General features: G+C 38.5%; 4 protein-coding genes across 9 annotated transcripts in view; 2 read left to right on the top strand and 2 right to left on the bottom strand.

Moving 5' to 3' along the window:
- Nucleotides 1-729: 729 nt before the first annotated feature.
- On the bottom strand, nt 730-5272 carry si:ch73-314g15.3 (uncharacterized protein LOC368688 homolog). Of its 2 annotated transcripts, XM_048184419.1 has the most exons (12): nt 5091-5272; nt 4637-4725; nt 3928-4046; nt 3484-3586; nt 3309-3397; nt 3034-3183; nt 2775-2942; nt 2625-2694; nt 2453-2531; nt 2207-2360; nt 1190-1294; nt 730-1050 (listed from the first exon to the last, which is right to left on the bottom strand). In XM_048184419.1, exons 1-12 carry the CDS (start codon nt 5195-5197, stop codon nt 1003-1005), a joined length of 1281 nt encoding a protein of 426 aa, XP_048040376.1. In that variant the 5' UTR covers nt 5198-5272; the 3' UTR covers nt 730-1002. The 2 variants fall into 2 exon arrangements, with proteins under 2 accessions (XP_048040376.1, XP_048040375.1); XM_048184418.1 differs by having other exon boundaries at nt 730-1294.
- Nucleotides 5273-5492: 220 nt separating this feature from the next.
- LOC125264755 (ADP-ribosylation factor-like 14 effector protein) lies at nt 5493-9579 on the top strand. The gene is given in 6 exon segments (XM_048184421.1): nt 5493-5711; nt 6152-6350; nt 6460-6600; nt 6945-7000; nt 9036-9228; nt 9230-9579. Coding segments are annotated over 6 exon segments (696 nt in total). The 5' UTR covers nt 5493-5640; the 3' UTR covers nt 9266-9579.
- A 2760-nt stretch (nt 9580-12339) lies between these two features.
- On the bottom strand, nt 12340-14754 carry fshb (follicle stimulating hormone subunit beta). 2 transcript variants are annotated; one of them, XM_048183352.1, is made up of 3 exons: nt 14299-14754; nt 13812-13985; nt 12340-12646 (listed from the first exon to the last, which is right to left on the bottom strand). In XM_048183352.1, exons 2-3 carry the CDS (start codon nt 13983-13985, stop codon nt 12428-12430), a joined length of 393 nt encoding a protein of 130 aa, XP_048039309.1. In that variant the 5' UTR covers nt 14299-14754; the 3' UTR covers nt 12340-12427. The 2 variants fall into 2 exon arrangements, with proteins under 2 accessions (XP_048039309.1, XP_048039308.1); XM_048183351.1 differs by having other exon boundaries at nt 13812-14754.
- A 3197-nt stretch (nt 14755-17951) lies between these two features.
- kcna4 (potassium voltage-gated channel, shaker-related subfamily, member 4) overlaps nt 17952-23168 on the top strand; it is a 40810-nt gene continuing 35593 nt past the window's right edge. For 3 of the 4 annotated variants that reach the window (XM_048184417.1, XM_048184413.1, XM_048184416.1), the window contains exons 1-2: nt 17952-18856; nt 19197-23004. In XM_048184417.1, coding sequence (XP_048040374.1) covers nt 19684-21702 — 2019 coding nt within the window. In that variant the 5' untranslated portion in view covers nt 17952-18856; nt 19197-19683 and the 3' untranslated portion in view covers nt 21703-23004. The remainder of the gene's footprint in view (nt 18857-19196; nt 23005-23168) is intronic. The other variant, XM_048184414.1, reaches the window with a different exon arrangement.

Raw genomic sequence — 23168 nt, 5'->3', positions numbered from 1 at the left:
AACCTGTGGTCACATTGAGTGACAATTAATTATCCATTTGAGACAGAACCCTTAGGCCTGGTTTCACAGACAGGGCTTAGATTAAGCCAGGTTTAGGCCTTAGCTCAATTAGGACATTTGAGTAGCTTTTATAAATGTGCCTTAGAAAAAACATTACTGGTGTGCATCTTGAGACATTACAATAGAACTGACACATTTTAACATATGTCAGGGCAAGTTACTTTCAGTTAAAAAAGTCTATGAAACTCAGCATTAATGACTTTGATTCAATTTAAGTCGGCATACTGTTGTTCCCAAAGGAATTTTTACCAAAAAAAAATTAATTTCAAGCCACATGCCTTTATCAACAGTATGCTGACTTTGTTTTAAACTTAATCCAAGTTATTAAGAGTTATGTTTTGATTGTTTATATATATATATATATATATATATATATATATATATATATATATATATCTTGTGCTATTTCAGTTGTTTTTGAATGTTCATGCTTTTCAGCATTTAGATTAAGTTATTAATTGATGATATAAAATTATTAAATTATGATAAAAGTGTAATACCTTAAAAATATATTAAACTAAATATGAGAACCTGCTCAGAACCATCAGTTACATACAGTTTCTCAGCAGTGTAAACCACACCCCTTACACCAAAAACCTCAGCTGAAAGCAAAACATCACAGCGCCCCCTGTCAGCAAGACCGCTGAACTGCTAAAAACAATATTTAAATAGGTTTATTTATTTATTAATGTATTTAAATGAAATCCATAAAATTCAAGTTCATTGATTAAATTTAATTTCTTACGCAAGAATTAAAGAAACCTATAAATAGTGGTTACTATGGAAAAATTAATCCACATATTTCTGGATTCACAGATCCATTCTGTGATTTCTTTACCCACCCTTAGGGTGCATCTGAATCATGCAAGCACACTCGCCATTCAGAGTCCCCTTTTTTCAGGATGCAAAGCAGCTTTTTATTCTGAATAAAAATAAGTCCACTCAGGAGGTCTTCTGTAAGATGGAGGGCTTGACAAGAGGAACATACCACTGTAGGTAAAGAGGGTGATCATTACAAAAACTTTCATAATATAAAACATCATCAAAGATTATTATTTGTTTTAAGTTACGTGGTAAAAGGAGAGGGCTGTTTTTTTTTTTTTTTTAAATTCAACAATGGTACGTTTACCTCTTCTGTCATTCCTGCTGTCTTCCTTCCTTCTGTATTGAATGGAGGCTTCAAAAACCCTTTGAAATGCAACTTCACCAATTCATGGAATGTTTTCAAGGAATCCTGAAATATGAAAAAGCAGCTCTCAAGCTAGGATAAAGACACAAGGTGCGTCCCAATTTGTGTACTTGTGCACTATTCAATGCCGTTTTGTAGTACAGTGTAAGTAGTGTGTTCACACTGAAAATTCCAAATAGGAGGAGTACACTTTAAATACCCGGATGATGCATTCAATTAACTGAAAAAATGAAGTGTGGAATGTTGGACACTTTATGCATTTAACTATTGTAGCTTTAATTACGTAGTGGAGAGGGAAGGGCTATCAGACTCTGATGCTGAATGACCTTATAAAATTCATACACTACATGGTTGAGTACATGGTGCATTAGTACATAAAGCATACAAAGTACAAGTACATACATATTTCTCTCATTTGGAAGCAGACACAGACTTTGCTCAAACAAATGAATAGTTCAGCCATGAAACTCTATTATGTTTCCAGCCCATCTATTTTACGTATCCATTACTATTTCCCTACGTAACCACGACGCATCAAAACGAATGCACTATCTCTGTGTGCTATGCAACTTCCCATTGTAGCCCTCCGCCTCCCCAGCACCACCTGCCTAGATCTGCTACGCGGGGTCTCCCTCTCTCTAGCAGCAGCATGTTCCCTTTAATTTTATATTCCAAGCATTTAGCAGAAGCAAGTCTTACTTGTTTTGTAGCAGCTGCATAGCAGATCTAGTCCACCAAGATCAAACCTATGTACATTCTATTTACATTAATAAAATATTTTACAAACTATGCTGAGAGCTGTCATAACTGAAGTGCTGTATACAAGTATCTCGAAAGCCTATCTGCATCAGTAAGGGTGTTTTAAAAAATAAAATATTTACAGGCAAATTTCACCAACCATTTTAATTATACTGTTACATGGTTAAAAAAAGAAATCTGAGCTGATAGATCTCTTACCCGTCCTTCTTGTGAGCAGATGTATGTGAACCATCTCAACCCTGCAGCCACATGTGTGATCTCATCAGCATAAATCACCTCCAACACCTTCACTGAGCTTGTGTCTCCCTGAGAGGCGAAGCGGGACAGAGTCTGAGGGTGCACATCTAAACCTCTGTGCAAAAACAATGCAGATGTATAACTAAATAGATATTTTCAGACACGTGTGAAAATAACAAACGCTAACAGACATGAGATGCGTTTTACCTGGCCTCATGGACCATGTGCACTATAGCTAGCCTTGCCAGAAGGTCATGAGACGTATCTGTTGCTGACTGCCATAAACCTTTTTGAAAAGAAAAGAGAAAGATATTGAACCACTACCATCACCTACGCTAAGTGAAAAAAGTCAAAAAGACAAACACATGAAAACACTGACCGTTGTGTACTGGTAAAGCACCAAAGAAGCTGCCAAGTTCCGTAATCCTTTGCTCTAGTAACTGATAATGCTGCAGGAGAAGGTTACGTCAGATTAATGTGGATTACTTAGCATTTTGCCTAAATAAATTAAAGACGTCAACATTCAAACCTTGGCTTCATCTCCTGCTACTTTGACAAAGTCATCAAAGAACTGGCGAGGTAATGGCTCTCCAGTGCTCAACCTAAAAGAGGAGAATCTTGCTATCACATCCCAGGACAGGTCTATTGCCCACTGCTCTATGTTAGCAAGTGAGTGCAATAAGGCAATCCTACTCGCCTGATGGAACACAAAACAATTTTTACTTTTACATTATTATTATTAACTTTCTGTTGAAGAAAAAATAGCATCTAAAAGGAACAACGTTTACCAGTGTGCCGCCTTTGCCCCGTTTGATTTTTCCAGGCTCCACAACAGTCAGATTGTCTTTTCTTTTTGGATGTGCAGGAGGGATGGTCTCTCCAGTTTCTGTTATTTTCCCACCGTTCCAGTTCTCTTGCACCATCTTGGTCAATGAAACCTACACGTCACAGAAAAACAAAGCAGAAGTCTGATGATGATTTATTTTGCGCAATCAGATGAAATAGCACTGTGATGAATGATATGGATTAGTCAATTACTATTTGTTAAAGGACATTTCCAAACCTTTTCCTGTGGATCTGGGGTGTTAAGGATTTTAGTGGCCCATGTGCAAAGTGTGTTTTCAGAGGAGCTTATTTCAATGGGTAAACTGTCTGCAAGGAATACAGCACAAGCATGTCTTGTGTACTACAACATATCATATTCACAATTAATATTTACAAGTTCTGCCATTCCTCACCTTGGTGGGTTATCTTTGTCACTGGGATGGGACAGAGGGACAGTGTGCTTTGAGTATTTATATACACTTTTCCATCCAGTATTCGGACATCATACACTTGGTTCTGGTGACAATATGAACATCAAGAATGTTGGCAGGTTGATCACTTTACATTAAAGGGTTAGTTCACCCAAAAATGAAAATTCTGTCATGATTTACTCACCCTGATATCATCCCAAACCTGTAAGCCTTTCTTTCCTCTGCAGAACACAAAAGAAGATATTTTTAGAATGTTGCTAACCTTTTTTTTAGTGACAGCTGACCAAAAAAATGAAATAAAAAATATAAGAAATATCTTGTTTTATGTTTCACAGAAGAAAGTCATACAGGTTTGAAGTAAATCATGACAGAACTTTCATTTTTGAGTGAAATATCCCTTTAACATGGTCCATCATAACAACTTGCCTGTAGTCCAGAGGAAGAGGAACCAGTTTCAAGGCAGAAATCAAAGGAATGCCATGGGCAAATCAAAGCCAGTTTCCCATTGCCCAGATCCTCAATATCACCTTGCTCAAGTGGGCCCCCTGTTGAGCAATAGATCATGATATTCAGATCCTAAAACAATTCTCTCGTTACATTATTACAGATCTCTATGATATTTTCACAGGGATTCATAATTAATTTGTAACATTTTTATGTCAGAAAATATTTTTAATCTTACATATAAAAGTACTTATAAAAGTATGTAAGTTTAAAAACAAATATACAACAATATCCGAGCAGATGGGCTTGTGTGGGCACTAATGGTTCAACTAAGAAGTGGTTCAACCATCTAGAAAAAGTTCTCTCTCAAAACTCTCTGTGCAAACAAGGCCTTTGAGGGAAGCCACAAGGAGGTCAAGAGGGTGAGAATGGAATAAAGGGACACCAGTCAAAAATCAAGTTTTGCATATAACATAGTTTTGTATGTGAGGGCACAAAACAAAATGCCATTCAAAAAGAACTATATAATCATATGGAATTTGTCAAAAACATAAAAGTAGTTGCAATTGACAAATGACACCAAACTGAATTTAAAACCAAAACCAGTCCATCTATACAAAGAAAAGACACTTGTCTTGACCAACGCACAATGCACTGGAATTTTCTATCTCAGTCTAGAGTTACAACTAACCTTCATGTGGGCAAGATGAATCCATAGCCCAGAATTTATCATCCTCTGTATGCACCAGGACTATATGCTCTCCATCATCTGAGTAAAACCTTAAAAATATATTTTTTTACATTAAAAAAAAAGTGTAAATAATAAATATTATACTGACTGTTCTTTTCTCAGGGAGGATATAAACAGCTACGTATTTTAATTAATTAATACATGCAAGTGGTCTCAGACTTTTGGACACCACTGCCTTTGACTAATTTAAGACACTTTTTGCTCATGTAAATTATATTTTCACTATAACATCCATTCATAACAGAAGCATTTGTCACATTCCACATATATAGATATTATTTTTTACATAGATTTACTTTTTCAAAACGCTATGTGTTTTACAGAATGCCCTTTTATGACAGTTCACGAAATCATATATTTGAGTGTGAGCATTTATACAATGGCATGCGCTTACTTCGTGCATGGTGACTTAAATTTAGATTTGTCTCCCACACACTGCCAGTTTCCAGCCTTGACAATGTCTTTAAGCGCATCAACTAAATCCTTCTCGAAGTGATCCATTGAGAACCTTTTTATACCTTCCACTACTGTACAGGAGGATACATGTGGTAACTAAAAACACTGAGGAAAATGTTTGTTAAACTTCCGGTTGCTTCTTATTTCAAAATAAAAGTTTACAAGTTATAAGTTTACTTTTTTTGTCTTTAAATTTGTTTATTTTTGGCAAGTGTTCCTAGGAAAAAACCTTTGTGCTTTGTGATTATCAAACATAAAATATTGGAGCGATAGCATATCTTCGCACTTGCAAAATACTGAATGATCTTCATAGAAACTAAACGGATCTCAATGTGGCCGCCCAGTGGCTGCTAAACAAATAACAGCGCATGCGTATGAGGAAAGTGTGTGTTTTGCCGCTCTCACGGTACTCCCTGTGAAAAATGATTTTGGTTCGTTTGGAACCATAACAGATTTCTTCTACATTTTTAAATCATAAATAGAGAATCATGCCGATCTCCTGTTCAGCTATTGATTGCTCAAACCGGTTTGTCAAAGGGTCAGAAATCCGGTTCTACAGGTAAGCATGTTGCTTTATTGACACACTTGAGCTTTGTGTTAGGCTTTAGTGTTTACATGTGCACGAGTTGCTATATACGCATCTAAATAAGAGACTTCCTAGTTCATATGCAACTTGTCGTAAATGCAATACACCTAAAATAGTATTTTCTGTTTTGTAAACAAGAGGCAACACAGTATTTCCCCCTCTTAATTATCATGGTGCCTTGTTCTCCTATTTTTTTTTATATACAATTGAAAGCTTGTGTTGCTCAAAAGCTAAACAGAATTTAGCTTTGAGCAACTTATATGATTGGTCAGAGTTTGCAATAGTGAGTCAGCTTCTTTTAAATCTAAGTGATTTGCACAGGTAACTGGCTTCAGAATACAGACATGTGTGGATAAAACGCTCTTAAAAGTAACAATAAGTAATGGAGCCGCCTTTGCTGTCTTTCTGTTCAGGTTTCCAATCAGCAAGCCTCAGCTGGCCGAGCAATGGGTACGAAGCCTCGGGAGAAAGAATTTTGTTCCCACTCAAAACTCCTGTTTGTGCTCGGAGCATTTTCAGCCTGACTGCTTCCGTGACTATAATGGAAAACTGTTTCTCAGAGAGGATGCAGTGCCAACTATTTTCACAAACTCTGGAGGAGATGGTACAAAGGTGTGTATCCTAGCACTCGGTAAAGTTATTCTTGTTGTCCAACTTAAATGTATATCTATCTGCTTTTGAAATGCAATCCCTCTCTCATTGTTTTATTTATTGCTTACAGATTGAGTTACGGAAAAACAGGGGAGGGTTAGTGGGAAAGGATGTAAATGATTCCAGTCGGTTTAATTCACTTTCTGATAAAGACAGAGCCAAACAATTCACAAAAGACAGAAGGCAACCCATAAGAGACTCCAGCCTGAAGGTAACTCATACACTGCTGAATATGCAATTGCTATAACTTACTTTAGTCTGTTTTTAGCTTCTCTGTAGGCCATTAACACGTCTCACACTTTTCTTTTCTTTTTTTTCCATGTTTAATCTCATGGAGAAAAATCTCATTTTCAGATTTCCTCTATGTGAATAGAGCAAATCTGAAAGGTCCTTGGCCACAAGGTGTGTCAAAGATACAAATCGGTGTAGATATGTTGATATTCACAGCATTGATTCCTGGAAAAAGTGCGATTTGAAAGGGAACAGCTACAGTTCAGCTGCATATTTTTTCCCTTTATAATGTCATTCAGATTTTTCTTTTTTGTTTTATTACAGGGCAGAGGTATAAATGATCGGAGACGTGCAGGGATGAAGCTCTCATCAGGTGACAGGTACCTGCCTTCCTATTACGGCTGCCCCCTAATAGTCAAATAAACCGAGAAGAGGATCAGACAACCAAATTTTAATTAGTTGGGTAGTTGCAGAAAAAAAGCTCTCTCTAAGGTTTACCTAGATAAATGTGTGCTATTATTAGGCACCTATATGAATGTTCATACGGAGTGTGAAAGCTGAATTACTACCGCGCTTACTGCATGACATGTTATGAAATGATTTAACATGCATTTCTCTCTGTAAACACATCACTATAGACCTATTTTGTTTTTGCAAACAGCAATGGTGTTTTTTGTGGGCAGAGCCTACCTGGTGGCAGAAAATGACAGTTCTGCAGTAGCAGTTTGTGGAAGCCACGGAGTAAAACTATAAAAAAAAAATAATTTTGAGTTTACATCTCACAATTCTGAATTTTTTCTTGCAAATCTGAGTTTAAATCTCACACAACAGAAAAACAGAATTGTGAAATATACTCATTAGTCTTTTTTCCCTCTCAGAATTATGATATAAACTCAAAATTGTGAGTTATAAAGTCCGAACTGGTAGATATAAACACGCAAATGCAAGAAAAAAGTCAGAATTGTGAAATAAAATTGTTATTGGCTATGTTTAAAAGTTATCTATGTAAAATGTTATAGGTTTAAATATTATTTCATGCTGTAACTTCTATGTATGTATGTCCCCTGAACATGCATATGAACTGCATATGTGAATATTATGTAGACTTACTGTTTACATCAAATTCATGCTTTAATAGTAGACTAATCATTCCAGTCCAGTCTGTGACTTGCAACATAAATGTCTCCATTTAGTTTCAAATGCATCTTCAACAACGGTATTCTATAAAAATGAAGACTATATTTCTTGCTTTCTGATTCTATCCAAAGGCACAACAAAACATTTTTCTCTTATTCTTTGGATTTTGCCCATTTCCCTCCACTTCTTACCACTTTTTTTCTGCCACCACTATGCTCATGCAGCTGCAAGTGACATAACTGTGACCTCTGCTCCAAATTGGTCTATACTGCGAAGATAAGTCAAGGTCGTCAACTTAATCTTTGCAGCTGACATTGAAAACATTAGTTTATTAATTCATTATTAAAAAGTTCACGAATTCTCCTTTCTGTTCTTTCTGACACATTCATAATCATTGCTTTTGCCAGTTCACTGCGGCAAGCTTTATGTATGCATTAAGTGCTTAATTTATATATTAAAGGCAGTGGCCTCAATTCACCAAAAAACAAGGTATGGCAGACTCTGATGACATGACATCATCTGTAAAAAATGTAAAACTAAAAAGTTTTGTGAATCTAAAACTAAAAAGGCATTAAATTACCACTATAGCCAGCAGAATAGTGAGCAGCAATCACTATTACAAATCGTGAATGAAATTAGACCGCAAGTAACGAGCGCTTCCTTTATAATCACTGAAGCTTTCAGTCAGTTCAGCACAAAACTCCCATATTAATCAATGAATCTGTCAAAACTCCATATTGAATCTTTTATTTACATTGTGTCTCTGCTTTGTTTGTTATGAGAGGATGTGTGCGCCTGCAGAACTTGCGCTAAATATAAGCTCATTCAGCATTTTGAGAAATACTGAGTGGATTCTCACTACCAGTAACTTAAACACCTCTGACTGGTCATTATTTTCAACAAAATTCCTGTGATTGGCTACAATTCTCAACGCTGCAACATTAGGTTGTAAATAGACACTTTGGCTGTGCTGTTGAACTCGCATGCCAAGAAAATATGCAGATTGCTTCAAATTACTTTTTCGTTTTATTTAACAATACAAATTATATGTCACACGTAGTAAAATAACTGTTAATCCTGCAATAAAAATATATTACTTGCATTGACCTGACCAGGAAGCCAAGATATGGCAGCCGCAAAAGCTGTCACTGTGGCAGTACCTGTTCAAGTGGTACTAATATGTACCTTTTAGGGGTTAATAAGGTATAAAGGTGTAATTTTTTTTTTTTTTTAAAAAGGTACTACTAACACATGCTCACATCTTTCTTGTCCCTACAGACAGTCCCTGTCTCTCAAGAGTAAAGTATATGACAACAAAGGCTTGCTGATCTCATGTGGGAGGGATCTGTGTGACTGTCTGGATGTAGATTGCATGGGTTGCTTCTACCCATGTCCCGAGTGTGGCTCGCGGAAGTGCGGTGTGGAGTGCCGCTGTGACCGGAAATGGTTGTACGAGCAGGTGGAGGTAGAGGGGGGGAGAGATTATTCGTAACAAGTTTGCCAATTAGATAACCTGTTGGAAGACAGAAGACGACACCAACTTCTGCCTCTGAGCGTAAAGGGACTGGCACTGGCTTTTTATATGGACATTGCAGAAGTACTTGGTCAATTCAGTGTATTGTTTATTGTTTTTAAATGTAAAAGTTTAATATAGAATGTTATCTTATGTTTTTGCTTTTTTTCCCCCATACTATTACAGCTGTGTTCATTTTTTTTAATCTTTCCAGGATTATCAGTTCTTTGGTTATGCTGTAATGTAGCTGTTTTTTCCACCTGAAATTTGCCTTTACATTTACAAAAATAAAAGCTGAATTTAAGCAGAGTGCTTATGGTTTTGTTAGTGCAAGGTTTTAAAATGATGATCTTTTAACCTCTTTTCAAATTATCTGAATTTTTGAAAATATGTATCTACTGCAAATTTTGTCTGAATCACTATAACTGTAAAATACCAAGCATAAAAAGCTGTTTACTGGTTTTATTTTATTATAAATTTATTATAATATACATCTTTAGCTCTATGATTTTCTCTGTAAACCAACTATGATGACATGAAAAAAGCTGTTGTTTTACTTGGGGAACTTTAGTATTTGTTTGGTGATATCATCTATTAGATATTATCTAAGATGTTTTTCTAATTGGACCATTTGTCTCAGTGTGCACATTCAGGGCACTCCACCTCATGTTGCAGTGCTAGAAGCCAGGAATGTCAAGATGAAGAACAATCTGTCATAGGCCCAGTTTGCCCTGTAGCTCCACAACAATAACATGTACAAACAGCAAGAAAGTTGACTTGAAGCAGGGATAATGTATTGCAAAAGAATTCGATTGAGGCAGATTTGATGGTTTTCAAAACGTTCATATCTAGACAGGCAGTTTGTCTAAAACTAATCCTGCGTGAAGCTTTTTACAAGTGCAAATAACTGCCATTGCAATTTTAAAGGTGAAGCTGCACAGCATTGGTACAGCTTTTTTAAATGATTACAATTCTTGCAATGTAAGGCTTTTCTTGTCATTACTTAATGCCATGAGTTAGAAGATGTTTTTTTTTTTTTTGTCTGTTTTAAATCTATATATATATATCTATCAGGCATAACATTATGACCACCTTCCTAATATTGTGTTGGTCCCACTTTTGCTGCCAAAACAGCCCTGACCTGTCGAGGCATGGACTCCACAAGACCCCTGAAGGTGTGCTGTGGTATCTGGTACCAAGATGTTAGCAGCAGATCCTTTAAGTCCTGTAAGTTGTGAGGTGGGGCCTCCATGGATCGGACTTGTTTGTTCAGCACATCCCACAGATGCGCCACAGATGAGATCTGGGGAATTTGGAGGCCAAGTCAACACCTCAAACTCGTTGTGCTCCTCAAACCATTCCTGAACCATTTATGCTTTGTAGCAGGGCATATTATCCTGCTGAAGGAGGCCACAGCCACCAGGGAATACTGTTTACATTTACATTTACATTTATGCATTTGGCAGACGCTTTTATCCAAAGCGACTTACATTGCATTATACTATACGTTTGTATCTGAGTATGTGCAATCCCTGGGATTGAACCCATGACCTTGGCATTGCTAGTGCCATGCTCTAACCACTGAGCTACAGGAAAGCTGTTTCCATGAAAGGATGTACATGCACAACACAGTTATCATTTTCAGGTCCAGCGCCACGTTTTTTAAATAGCAAATGCACCTGCGCCCATCTGTTCGCCCATGGGCGTGCTGGTCTGAAAATTAGGTGTGTTCAGGTGCATTATTGCCATGTTGCTATTTTGAGGCAACTGAAAATGACTGCACCACTGACCAACAAAAACTTGGTCTAAAGTCAATGGTGCAGTATTTTTATTTTTTTTTTTTTGTTATTTAAAGGACGCGTTAGTGATATGCACCTATTAGGCGGGTGCACAACAGTGGCACACTAACATTTTTAAATATTAAAAATAAAAGGATTCCTCTCTGGAGAAGTGTTCAGTCTTTCCGCTTGCAAATTCCGCCATGTAAATAGCGAATCCACCATGGTGCAAGCGCAACTGGCTTTTAAAGGGAATGGGAGATGAGACTCTGATTGGTTTATTGCTCGTTACACCCAAAACACACCCATGATTCATAAAGAGACTAGGTACAACCCTTTTGGACCATGCGTCTGGCACACCAACCATTTTTTCCGTCATTAAACTAGCAAAAGTGGATACAGACACGCCCTAAGTGTACCTGCACTATGCGCTTCAGACCATTAACTTTGAGGACAAAATGTTTAGTTGCTGCCTAATATATCCCACCGACTAACAGGTGCCGTGATGAAGAGATAGTCAGTATTATTCACTTCACCTGTCAGTGGTCATAATGTAATGCCTGATCGGGGTGTGTGTGTGTGTGTGTGTGTGTGTGTGTGTGTGTATATATATATATATATATATATATATATATATATAAAAGGCATAATGAGATATGTTAGCCTTTTTTAAGATTTACTCCTATAAGCAACTGTAAGTTATGCATGTCTTCATTTGTAGATGACACCTTAAAGTGCATCTGTTATTATGTAATGGCTCTTGTTTCTATCATCTGTTCCTTTTATTAGCCTATCACACATGAGTATTAAGGTGCTCTGTGATGTGCCATAACTAATTTCTCTTTTTATATGTAAGAGATTGACCCTTTTCTGAAAACCCTTTGATATTTATATTGATTCATTACTAATTTGATTATGTAAATTGAGTATGGTTTCAGTGAGTTTGCTCAGCGTATCAGAGAGAGCATCCTCATAGAGAGAAATTTTTACAGTTAGTCTCTAAAGGATAATTATAAACTCTGGTAAAAATGCACCAATTTCACAAGCAAAATTAATGTATCTGTGTGCACTTGGGAACAGATGGTTTATCACAGGAAATGAGATCTGTTTTTGCTATGTGTGAGCTGTTTTAATGGTGCAGTTTGTGCCTGGCTGAGATTATTGACACCAGAGCCTACAGAAGATTCCAGAAAAACAACAGGATGAATCAACATAGATGACCTGTTGGGAGCCAAAGTATTTTTTTATATTGTTTTTATATTTTTTATTGTTATATTTATTGATACTGACAAATTTCCATAATGCAATTTACATTTAATTAAGAAAAACTAAATATTCAAAATTGTACGACAGGCTTTCAAATGGTTTGGTTTCCTTGTCTAATGTACAGTGCAGCTGGATGTCTGCTGGCTGAGAGCTCCACAGTCTGCGATGTCAGAGTTACACTTGCTGCACTCACAGCTGAGGGCCACAGGGTACGTGAAAACCGAGTCAATCCCGGGAGGGCAGCGTTTAAACTCATACGTGTTGTAGGTCCATTCTATGATGTTACAGGTGTTCTGGTAGTTCTGCATCATGGGGCTACGGTAAACTCTGTCCTGTCAAAATGGAAAATATTTTAGTTCCCTTTTATCTGATACTAATGTATTATATATATATATATATATAAAACATATATATAAAACATATATGTATATATATTTAAATTAGTGTTGTAACAATGTGTTGACATGGATGGGAAAGTTCAATTTAATGCTTTCTATAACATTTATTTCACATTTTAGGACGAATAATTATTTTCTTGTTCAAGTTAAGCACAAAAGTCAGCACTAAATATTTTGTCTAGTGCCGATGCTCATTTTAGGTAGAAATATGGGTAATTAAGCACATTATTGCAGGAACCATTTCTCTTGGTTTAGACAGAAAGCAGCTACTGTAATACCAGGACTTTATTCCACAAAGTGGGACAGGTAAAATGGCTTTCTCTGTAGAGATCAATATTGATTGAAAAGTTAGCCAGAAAGTTAAAAGGTTTTAAGATTTTTTAGTTTTTAAGGTTTTAGTTTTAGGTTTTAGTTTAGTAGATTTAATAGATAGATAGATAGATAGATAGATAGATAGATAGATAGATAGATAGATAGATAGATAGATAGATAGATAGATAGATAGATAGATAGATAGATAGATAGATAGATAGATCTGTGAGTCTATATGGGTCGATTGGTCCTTTCGTGAGCATTTGAAGTGCTGACTGGCTCACAGATAGAAACCTTATAGAACCAAGTTAGAGTTTGAACTTTGAATTTGTAGATGGAGCCTTTTTGTTATTGCTAAATAAAGGCACATCACATAATGTAAATAAGTTGTCACAGAATATTCATAACATTTATAATGTTACAAAAGTTTTCTATTTTAAATAAATGCTGTTCTTTTGAACTTTCTATTCATCTAAGAAATGAGAAAAATAATTTATCACGTTTCCACAAATATATTATGCAGCACTGTTTTTAACATTGATAATAATAAGAACCATTATATATAATTGATCACCAGTAACAACACTATAAATTAATAATAATTATTGAGCTAACTAATAATTATTGAATCAGATTTCTGAAGGATCATGTGATACTGAAGACTGGAGTAATGATGCATCAATAAATTTGAGGTTATAAAAAATGTTTAAACTATCACAGACATATAAGTCAAATGTGTATACATACATCTCAATGTAAAGGTTACAAGAAAATTTCTTCATCCTACCTGTGTTGTGCAAAACCCGGCACAGGCTGTGGTGTCAATTGTGATGCAGCTGCCACATTCCTCACTTTCCATGGTAATGGAGATATTGGTAAGGCGACAGCTGGACCTGCATTCTGATCCTGCCCTCATCAGCGCTGGCAACAGCATCACCATAACAACGAAGCGCATCCTCATCTGTGAATCAATGCGAAAGTGTGTGGCTAATCAAATACAGGTACTGCAGTGGATAAAGTAATAGCGCTGCATGTTGTGTCCATCTTGGGGTTATAGTGATTTACTGCTTAATAAATAAAAAAATAAAAAAGAAAATCACCATTAAAAGTGTAAGCTAACCCAGAGCACAGGAAAACATGAACAAAAAGTTGAAACGTGAAAAACTAGAATGAATAAACTTGTCTATATAGATTTGGTTTGGGCAAAGCAACTAACAAACACATTCAAACAGAAGTCAAACTACACTACAATATAAAGTCCATATCAGTCTTACCTGCTGGAGTTTTGCTGAGACAAAATCACTTCACCTCCACTCACATGGACATTTATACCCTCCTGCCAGATGTGACACCCACGTTTAGTTGAGAGCAGCCATGTCTTATCATACTACAGCATTTGCTTTTGTGGAGGTGGCACAAATCCCTAAAAGCCCTGTGGCCATGGCATTCAGTCTGCAAGAGGCTTAGACAGAACAAGATCCATGTAAAGGCCACCACTGATGTTCTGCTTTTCAAGGTCAGTGTTCTACAGCACAATTGTTGGATTGAAAACCACTGGAACAACAGCTTGTCTTCTCAGAATGATCCACACATGACTGCTTTAACAGTCTGTTAGAGGAGATTTCACAAACAAATCTGCCAAACAGGATATATTTAAGATTTTTTAATAACCTAAAATCAATCAGTTTTTACCAATTTGAAATGTCAGATGTTCCACCAAGAAAAATAACAGGCATCAGGCCATATCATAATTTGTAGCACATGTTAGTATTATAGTGAGAAAAAAAAAAAAAAAAAAAAAAAAAAATATATATATATATACCAAATATGTCTATATAATACATGCCTATACCAAAATGTATTTAAAATACATTTATTTCATATTTAGTATAGTACATATCCATTAACATATACTGACATATCGCTTGAGACTTACTGGTATAATTATTAATTAAACTTCTTTACTTCTTTATTGCACAATGCACATTTCTTAATATTAAGCCTATAATGTGTTTTAATATCACTATTAGTAGTATGATCACTTTATAATATTGGTCTTTAAATGCAAGATATTTAAAGTGTACCAAAAGTATACTTGCAATAGTTCAATTTTAGCACAATCAAATATACTTAGCCTAAGTATATCTTTAGTTGGACCTCAGCACTATTTCCGAATAACTAAGTGCATTAAGTAGAAAATTAGTTGTTCCAATTTAGCAGACTATGTAGTTAGTAGATAGTGTATCAATTTAGTAGGCTATACCAAAAGTATAGGTGCATGGTATTTATATTAAGTACATAAATATGTAAATGCATACTTAGCATAAAATAAATGTATTTCAAATACATTTTTGGTATTCACATTAAGATGGTCTAATAATAGCTACATAGCCTATTTACCACCAGATCTATCTATATTTGTTTGAAAATTATATTGAGATGCTCACAGGCTTTACATTGTGTAATCGGTGATTTAATGCATGAAACTGGTGAAAGATGCATTAAAATGATCAAAAGTGACAGTAAAAACTTTTAGATTTTTGGATTTATAATATAATATTTAATTTACGGGATTTTCAAATAAATTCTGTTCTTTTAAATGTTGTAATATTTAAAGAATCCTGGACAACATTTATTTTAAATTGTAAAATTTCACAATATTAGTGTTTTTTACTGTATAACAACAGCAGAAGATACTTTGATTAAAATTAAAATTCTTGCTGACCCCTATATCGTCAGATATTTATGTGTTTCATTGTGTTTTGTTTTTGTTTTCCCTGTTTCCGTTTTGCCTGTGTATCTGGTCATTGTTAGTTTCCGTGTTGTTAATTTAGTTACACACCTGTTCCCTGTTCTGTTGATTATCCTCCCTTGTGTATTTAAGCCCTCAGTTCTCCCAGTTCTTTGTTTGGTTTCATTGTTGTGCTATGTTATTATTATCTCCTGCATGTTCCTTAGATTTTTAAAGACTGTTTTTCTTTATATTTCTCATCATTGTGCGATTATTGCAACCACGCCTGATAAATTTACTATACTGTGTGTGTGTGTGTGTGTGTGTGTGTGTGTGTGTGTGTGTGAGCGTATATATATATATATATATATATATATATATATATATATATATATATATATATATATAAATTAGTCTTTGAAAATGTCTTTGTAAAAGAACTAGTATTCATTCCATATAGCTGCAGGCCAAACCATTATTGCCTTGACCAACATCTGGTTAAAAGTTTATACAGTGTTCTGGATTTTCAGTTTGATTCTGTTCATTTTATTTTACAGATCTCAGTCTGTCTCTTTGTCTTTTCACCTCCAGCTCAACCTTGACAAAACAAAGTTCTTTTTTTCTTTCAGCCGGGTTCGCCCCCCGGTCTCTTTTCATCGCTTTTGAAGGTTGTACAGTCATTGACTCCTGATTTGTACAAATCTTGGAAATTGTCCAAGATGACCCAATGACCTTCATTTATCATTCTGCGACATGTGCACCATCCGAATAAGGTTTTTTAATGTAGAAACAATCTGCCTTTTCACTCCTATATCAGTGCATCCAAAATGCTGCTGCCTAGCTCAGTAATTCTCACATTTACTCAGGTCTCAATGTACTATTACTGGCGCCACAGTCATATTCAAGGCCCCATTTCTGGCCTACAATGCATTCAGCACCATTACTCTAATAACTATAAGCCATTATCTAATCATACACCCACAACCTTTACCCTAAAGTCAGAATCTTTACTCTCTACACATAAAAAGCAGCCATGCTGTGTACTTGCCCATGAATAGTGCAATGACAAAATGCTGTCTTGTGAAATACTGCCCCCCTTTATTCTCTATAGTGCCAGCTGCAGGTTCTAGAATTGACAAGCATAGACAAAAACATAAGCTAAGGCCAAAACAAGCTACTACATTTCTTTAGTGAGGTAGGGTATTTGAATAATAAAACAGCAAGATGTCAATGCACAGTTGTCAAGCTAGTAAAGGTTGGTCAATGGAAACTGTTTTAACAAGAGCAAACACAATGCCTGCTGCATTACTAATGAGCTGGATCCCACAGCTCAATCATTCTGGTAGCACATACACATTTCCCACTCTACAACAGACCTGGGTATTGAGGTTTTCTGTGGCTTGCAAGGTAAAAGATTTGCTTTCCGTGATACGTATAAAGCATCCATGGCTTAAACACGGTGCTGCTGATGATACTGGTTTTTCTAAAGCTCTCTGTTATAACAGAGTGCCGGGAAAAACAGGCAGGTGGCATAGTGGGAGTAATCATTTGCATTTTGCTTTCATACAAACATCATGAAAAGCACAAAACATTTTTTTTATAGTTTTACAGTGCCATCAGCCTGCATGACTGAGTGCTAAACCAGGTGTTTTCAAACTTTTTAATGTCAAGGACCCCACATATGAGCATATATATGATTATATCATATTATAGACCACATGTTGTTTTCAGAATTAAATTATTGGCCATTATATTACCATTGTACTAAAGCCAAAACATATTGATATAAATATTATCTGGAAAATATACTTTCCAATCTTTTACTCACTTAAGACATGTTAGATATAAACCTTAAGAAATATATTTTCCATCCAATTTAAAATATGCAGATTTAGATCTTATTATAAAACAAAGCAAAACAAAAAACCCTGTGATTAATCTCATGCAACTGGTGTTTAGTAAGAACAGTAATCATTTCAAAATCTGATAAATGTGTTTAAAAACTACCACGTTAAACATATTTAATTCATATCTTGAGTCAACATTTCAACTGTGACAACTCTAAAACAAAACGATGTAAAATCTTTTTTTCTCCTCAAGTTTTAGTGGATCCTGTAGCACCCCCTTTCCGTCCCTTTGGGGTCCCCAAACCTCATTTTGAACCCCCCCCCCCACTGTTGTGCTAAACTAAAGGAGGTGAATTTTTTATTTATGCTCGTTATATAAACTCCTGCTTGTTTAATAGACTGTGGAGGAGTGAACTGCAAAGCCCTCACGCCACAATCACATTAGTCTTTTTATGTTATGTTTACATTCTTATCTTTTTTTCCAAACGATGGCTATACACAAACAGGCCGTGACAGAAAGTGTATGTGGCTTTTTGACAGAGCCACACACACACACAGGCTGCTTAGTGTGTGCAGCTCGTGCTCTGCAGCAGTCCCTCGGGTAAGCAGTCGCGATGAACTGGATGTCAACAGATGCATAAGGGGCTGTCGAAGTTTGAGAACTGCAGCACACCGGTGCGCGCGCAGTGGCCTGCCGCAGCCACTGGGGGGCGATCGAGCTCTTTGCGCGCTGCGCAAACGTGCCTCTCGCGGAGGAGCTCAGCTCCTCAATAACACGAGCACAATGGTCAACGGGCGAGACGGAGCGGCAGACAGATGCGCGCTGCGCATACTTACCTAAGGATATTTCACATGGCATCCTAAAACTTTGATACATCTCGATTCTGACGCCGCTCGTGTGATTTATCGAGCCACACAGCATGCTCTCGGTAGCAGCACCTGCTTTTTGGTGAGTGCGAGTCCAGGCTTAATGCAGCGGTGCATGTTTTTTGGGGAGGGGGGAGATGGGCAGGTGATGAGAGATCCTGTTGAATAAAGACCCAACGGCGAGCCGTGGCCAAAACTGACATCCCTCGAATGCGATCACACCTGACTGGTAAGGTGTCATGTTCTGCATTTGGCTACGCCGAGGAATATCTGGATTCCCTGAGCAAGAGGGAAATTTGGACAAATCTGGGATTTACATCCTCAGCCATCTCTAGCTTGTTATATTAAGGGTGGAAGCTGTGAAGACGTCCTCAAATCATTTCCTACGTAAGTATCGCGAATAATGGAAGGTGGAGTGCATGAGAGGGCTGATAAATTGCATACGACGACTGTTTATAATTAATTGTCAAGGGATTTTGATTCAGTAATATCAAGCGCTGTTTCCTGTTTCCTTGCCTGGCTGGCCTGTTAATAAGGGTGTGCCATATTATTATTAATATTATTATAATAATTATTATCATGTAGCACAAGAATGTTGACTTAAGCCTTTGTTCCTGATTACTTTTTAAAATTGTTTAGCTCATAAGCATATCCATCACAGTCTGCCTCGGCTACATTATGATGTGCAGTTTGCATCCAGACTAACATGTTTTTCTTTTCTTTGCAGCTGTTGCTGATGTCAAGCTGATTCAGTGATTCATTCATAGCCACTGAAGGGGCAGAGGACGGAACAAACCTACACCCCACCCCTGCCTCACACAGCAGCGAAGATGGGAACCAGTGATTTCATAGGCGAATAAAGTCTCTAAGGTGACCGAGCACCTCAGATAACGGAAAGGAGCCGCTCTCTCCTCCCGCATCCACTTTCCTTTTGGATAACACACGCGCGCTCTACGCACATGGATTCTAGAACTGTTGGACACATATTTCTCATGATGATGATGATGATGTCACCAGAAGCACGTCGCTTCGCTACAATTGTAAAGTCCAATTACAATAAGTAAAAGTGCATTAGAAGACCTAAAAGCACGTGTGAAGGTAGCGGACCTGCAGTGCCAGTCAAGTGCATTTATGAACTTGCTGAGCCCGTCTTTTGCTCAGCTTCGCTCCTCAGCCTGTGTTCCATCATTCTGAACGCTTCGTAGTTTGAGAAGATGGAATTTGCTATGGTGGGCGCGGACAGCGGGGGCTGCAACACCCACCTGCCCTATGGATATGCCCAGGCTCGCGCACGGGAGAGAGAGCGCGAGAGGGAGAGACAGTCTCGCGCAGCGGCGGCCGCAGCGGCAGCTGAAACCGGAACGGTCGGAGAAGGAGGTGGGTCGAGTGGCCATCCCCAGAACCACCCGCATCAGAGTCGCACCGCCTCTTCAACGAATGCCAACAACAGTAGCGCCGGGACCGCCTCGCGCCCCTCCTCCTCCTCCTCCTCCTCCTCGCAACAGCCGCAACAGCAGCAGCAGCAACAGCAGCAACACCACCACGAGCCACAACAGCAAGTTATCAGAGAGAGAAAAAAGCAAAGAGGCGTCGCGCGCTGGAGACGGAACCGCGCGGCACTCGGCGGGGATCTACGCCAGTCAGAGTTGGCGCTCCTAGGATCCGAGGAGGACGTCATGATCGAGGAGGACGAGGCGGAGGGCGAGGAGGAAGAGGAGGACAGGGGAAGCAAGAGGTCGAGTTTTGTCTATAACATGGATGATGAAGAGGAGACGGTTTCGCTAACGGACAGACGTCCTCAGTCAGGGTATGAAAATGTTTACAACGAGTACGGCTGCTGCGAGAGAGTTGTCATCAACGTGTCGGGCTTGAAGTTTGAAACTCAGCTGAAGACTCTCGCGCAGTTCCCGGACACTCTCCTGGGGGACCCTGAGAAAAGAATCAGGTACTTCGACCCTCTGCGTAACGAATACTTCTTTGACAGGAATCGACCGAGCTTCGACGCCATTCTATACTTCTATCAGTCAGGGGGCCGTTTAAAGAGACCAGCCAATGTGCCGTTTGACATCTTTTCCGAGGAGGTCAAGTTCTATGAACTCGGGGAAGAGGCAATGCTCAAGTTTCGCGAGGATGAGGGCTTCGTGAAGGAGGAAGAGAAGCCGCTGCCCGAGGACGAGTTCAAACGTCAGATCTGGCTGCTGTTCGAGTACCCCGAGAGTTCAAGCCCAGCCAGGGGGATCGCGGTCGTGTCAGTGTTGGTCATCGTCATATCCATAGTCATTTTCTGTTTGGAAACATTGCCAGAATTCAGGGACGACAAAGAATTCCTCAGCCCAGGTAAAAACTCCACACAGGCAGACAATGGATTTACGCCATTCAACGACCCCTTTTTCATCGTTGAGACGGTGTGCATCATTTGGTTCTCGTTTGAGATAATTGTGCGCTTCTTTGCGAGCCCCAGTAAAGCTGATTTCTTTAAAAACGTCATGAACTCCATAGACATCGTCTCTATTTTGCCTTATTTCATAACTCTCGGCACAGACCTAGCTCAGCAGCAAGGCAACGGGCAACAGGCAATGAGTTTCGCCATCCTGAGAATAATACGACTCGTCCGCGTGTTCAGGATCTTCAAACTGTCTCGACACTCCAAAGGTCTCCAGATCCTCGGGCACACTTTGCGCGCGAGCATGCGAGAACTGGCGCTGCTCATCTTCTTCCTCGTCATCGGTGTCATCCTGTTCTCCAGCGCGGTGTACTTCGCAGAGGCGGACGAGCCCTCGTCACAGTTCACCAGCATCCCAGACGCGTTCTGGTGGGCTGTAGTGACCATGACCACGGTGGGCTACGGGGACATGAAGCCCATCACGGTCGGGGGGAAAATCGTGGGCTCGTTGTGCGCCATTGCCGGTGTCCTGACCATTGCGCTTCCAGTCCCTGTCATCGTGTCCAACTTTAACTACTTCTACCACCGGGAGACTGATAACGAGGACCAGGCGCCCGTTGTGGAACAACCCCCGCCGGGCTGCCCGTATTTCCCGGATTTCCTCAGAAAATTCAAAGGGTCCCCATCGGGGTCGTCTTTGGGTGACAAGGCGGCTGAGTATATGGAGATGGAGGAGGGCGTGACAGAATCTCTGTGTGGGGGTGACACGCAGAGCCCCAGCAGAGGGAACGGTACTGACATAGGCGGAAAAAACAGTTCACATTCACGAACCCTACAGACAGATGTATGATTATGGAAGAACGATAACCTCCTCGGGAGGTTTTCATGAGGATGACTGCACAAATGAATCAGTTAACAGCACACATGCACAACTTGAAGACATATAGCCTACAGTACGCGCGTGCGCTAACACACACAAAACACACTCGTTAAGTTCTGGACCTGAGCTGAAACATTTTTTGCAATGTGGCTACTTTTGTAGAGAAACATACCCTGCAATCACGTGACAGGCAACGCGAAAATCACCAGCTTTACGTGACGTGGAGAGGTGTCTCTATCTGCCCACCTGTTCGGTTCAGTTGACGGAACTGAACGACTCCCGGTTCATTAATGAAGGCAACAAAAAGGAACTTGCATAGGCACTTTATGAGTTACATTTGTCAGTAATTGTAGGGAAAAAAGTCGAGTTCTTATCTAATGCTATTATGCAATAACGTTTAAATCGTTTGCACTATCATCAGTTGTGTTATAGTCTCCCAGTTTATTGCAGAGGAAAGAAACACTGAGGTAGAGAGGGAGGACATCGAAAAACAACTCAATAACAATCATAATATGAACGCCATTATTAATTAATTCGAAATAATAGCAAACATACGCTGCAATCTTCACTGTCGAGAACCAATTCAGCTAATAGTAATGAATTATTTTAACATAGCCTATTTGAATTATACATAATTGGAGAGCAGCATGTTGCGTAACTTAAAGCAATGTTATCTTAAATCCCATTATGGCAAACTTGTGTCCGCATGGCAGTATTCAGTACTACACTCTGGTAAAAACCCCTTTTAGCACAACCCTCTGTAGTTATTTGTGCATTGTCCACGGTGACTGAAGAGTCATTATAGTCAGTCCCTTTTGTGAGTATTGAAAAACAAATCAATCATGTTAGTTTTTGTCCATTAGCACAATATTTGAAACATCATCACGAAATCGAAGATTATTATTTTATTTTTTTCCTTCTAAGCATCAAAGTCACATTTTGGCTTACCGAGGCCAAAATAACCGTTTCACAATGTCTCACAAAGCAAACAACACCTTGTAAAACAGAGTCAGCGACACCATGGCTTGAAGGATCAGTTTGGCCACTGTTTTCAAGTTACTGTCATGGGAGTATATTTCAAGGGAATGCTTCATGCAACTATTTGTCTTCATCCCTTTACCAAATGACAATGCATCCCTTTATAAAAAATGCTGACGGAAATGTACAGCACCGAAGGGAACATGAACTTGGTGGACTTCATGCACAGCGAATTCTCATCCTATTGGAGTGCACGATTACCACTGAGCATGCGCAGTGCATTGCGGAACCCAGGTAAGCTTTTTCTGTGTTAAGAAATTGTTTAGTCACACAGCAATCATGTTGTCATTATTCACGCTCACTTCTTCCAGATGTTTACGCGTCTGCGTGGACCTATAGTTGTCTGTTAGGGCTAGGAACAGGTGTTCCACATGATCTCAGCATGCATGCGTCTTCAG

The sequence above is a fragment of the Megalobrama amblycephala genome, linkage group LG3 (assembly GCF_018812025.1).
Source record: "Megalobrama amblycephala isolate DHTTF-2021 linkage group LG3, ASM1881202v1, whole genome shotgun sequence".
In the NCBI taxonomy this organism is placed as follows: Eukaryota; Metazoa; Chordata; class Actinopteri; order Cypriniformes; family Xenocyprididae; genus Megalobrama; species Megalobrama amblycephala.
Note: the sequence above shows the minus strand (reverse complement) of the source record. Positions and strands in the feature narration are given on the sequence as shown.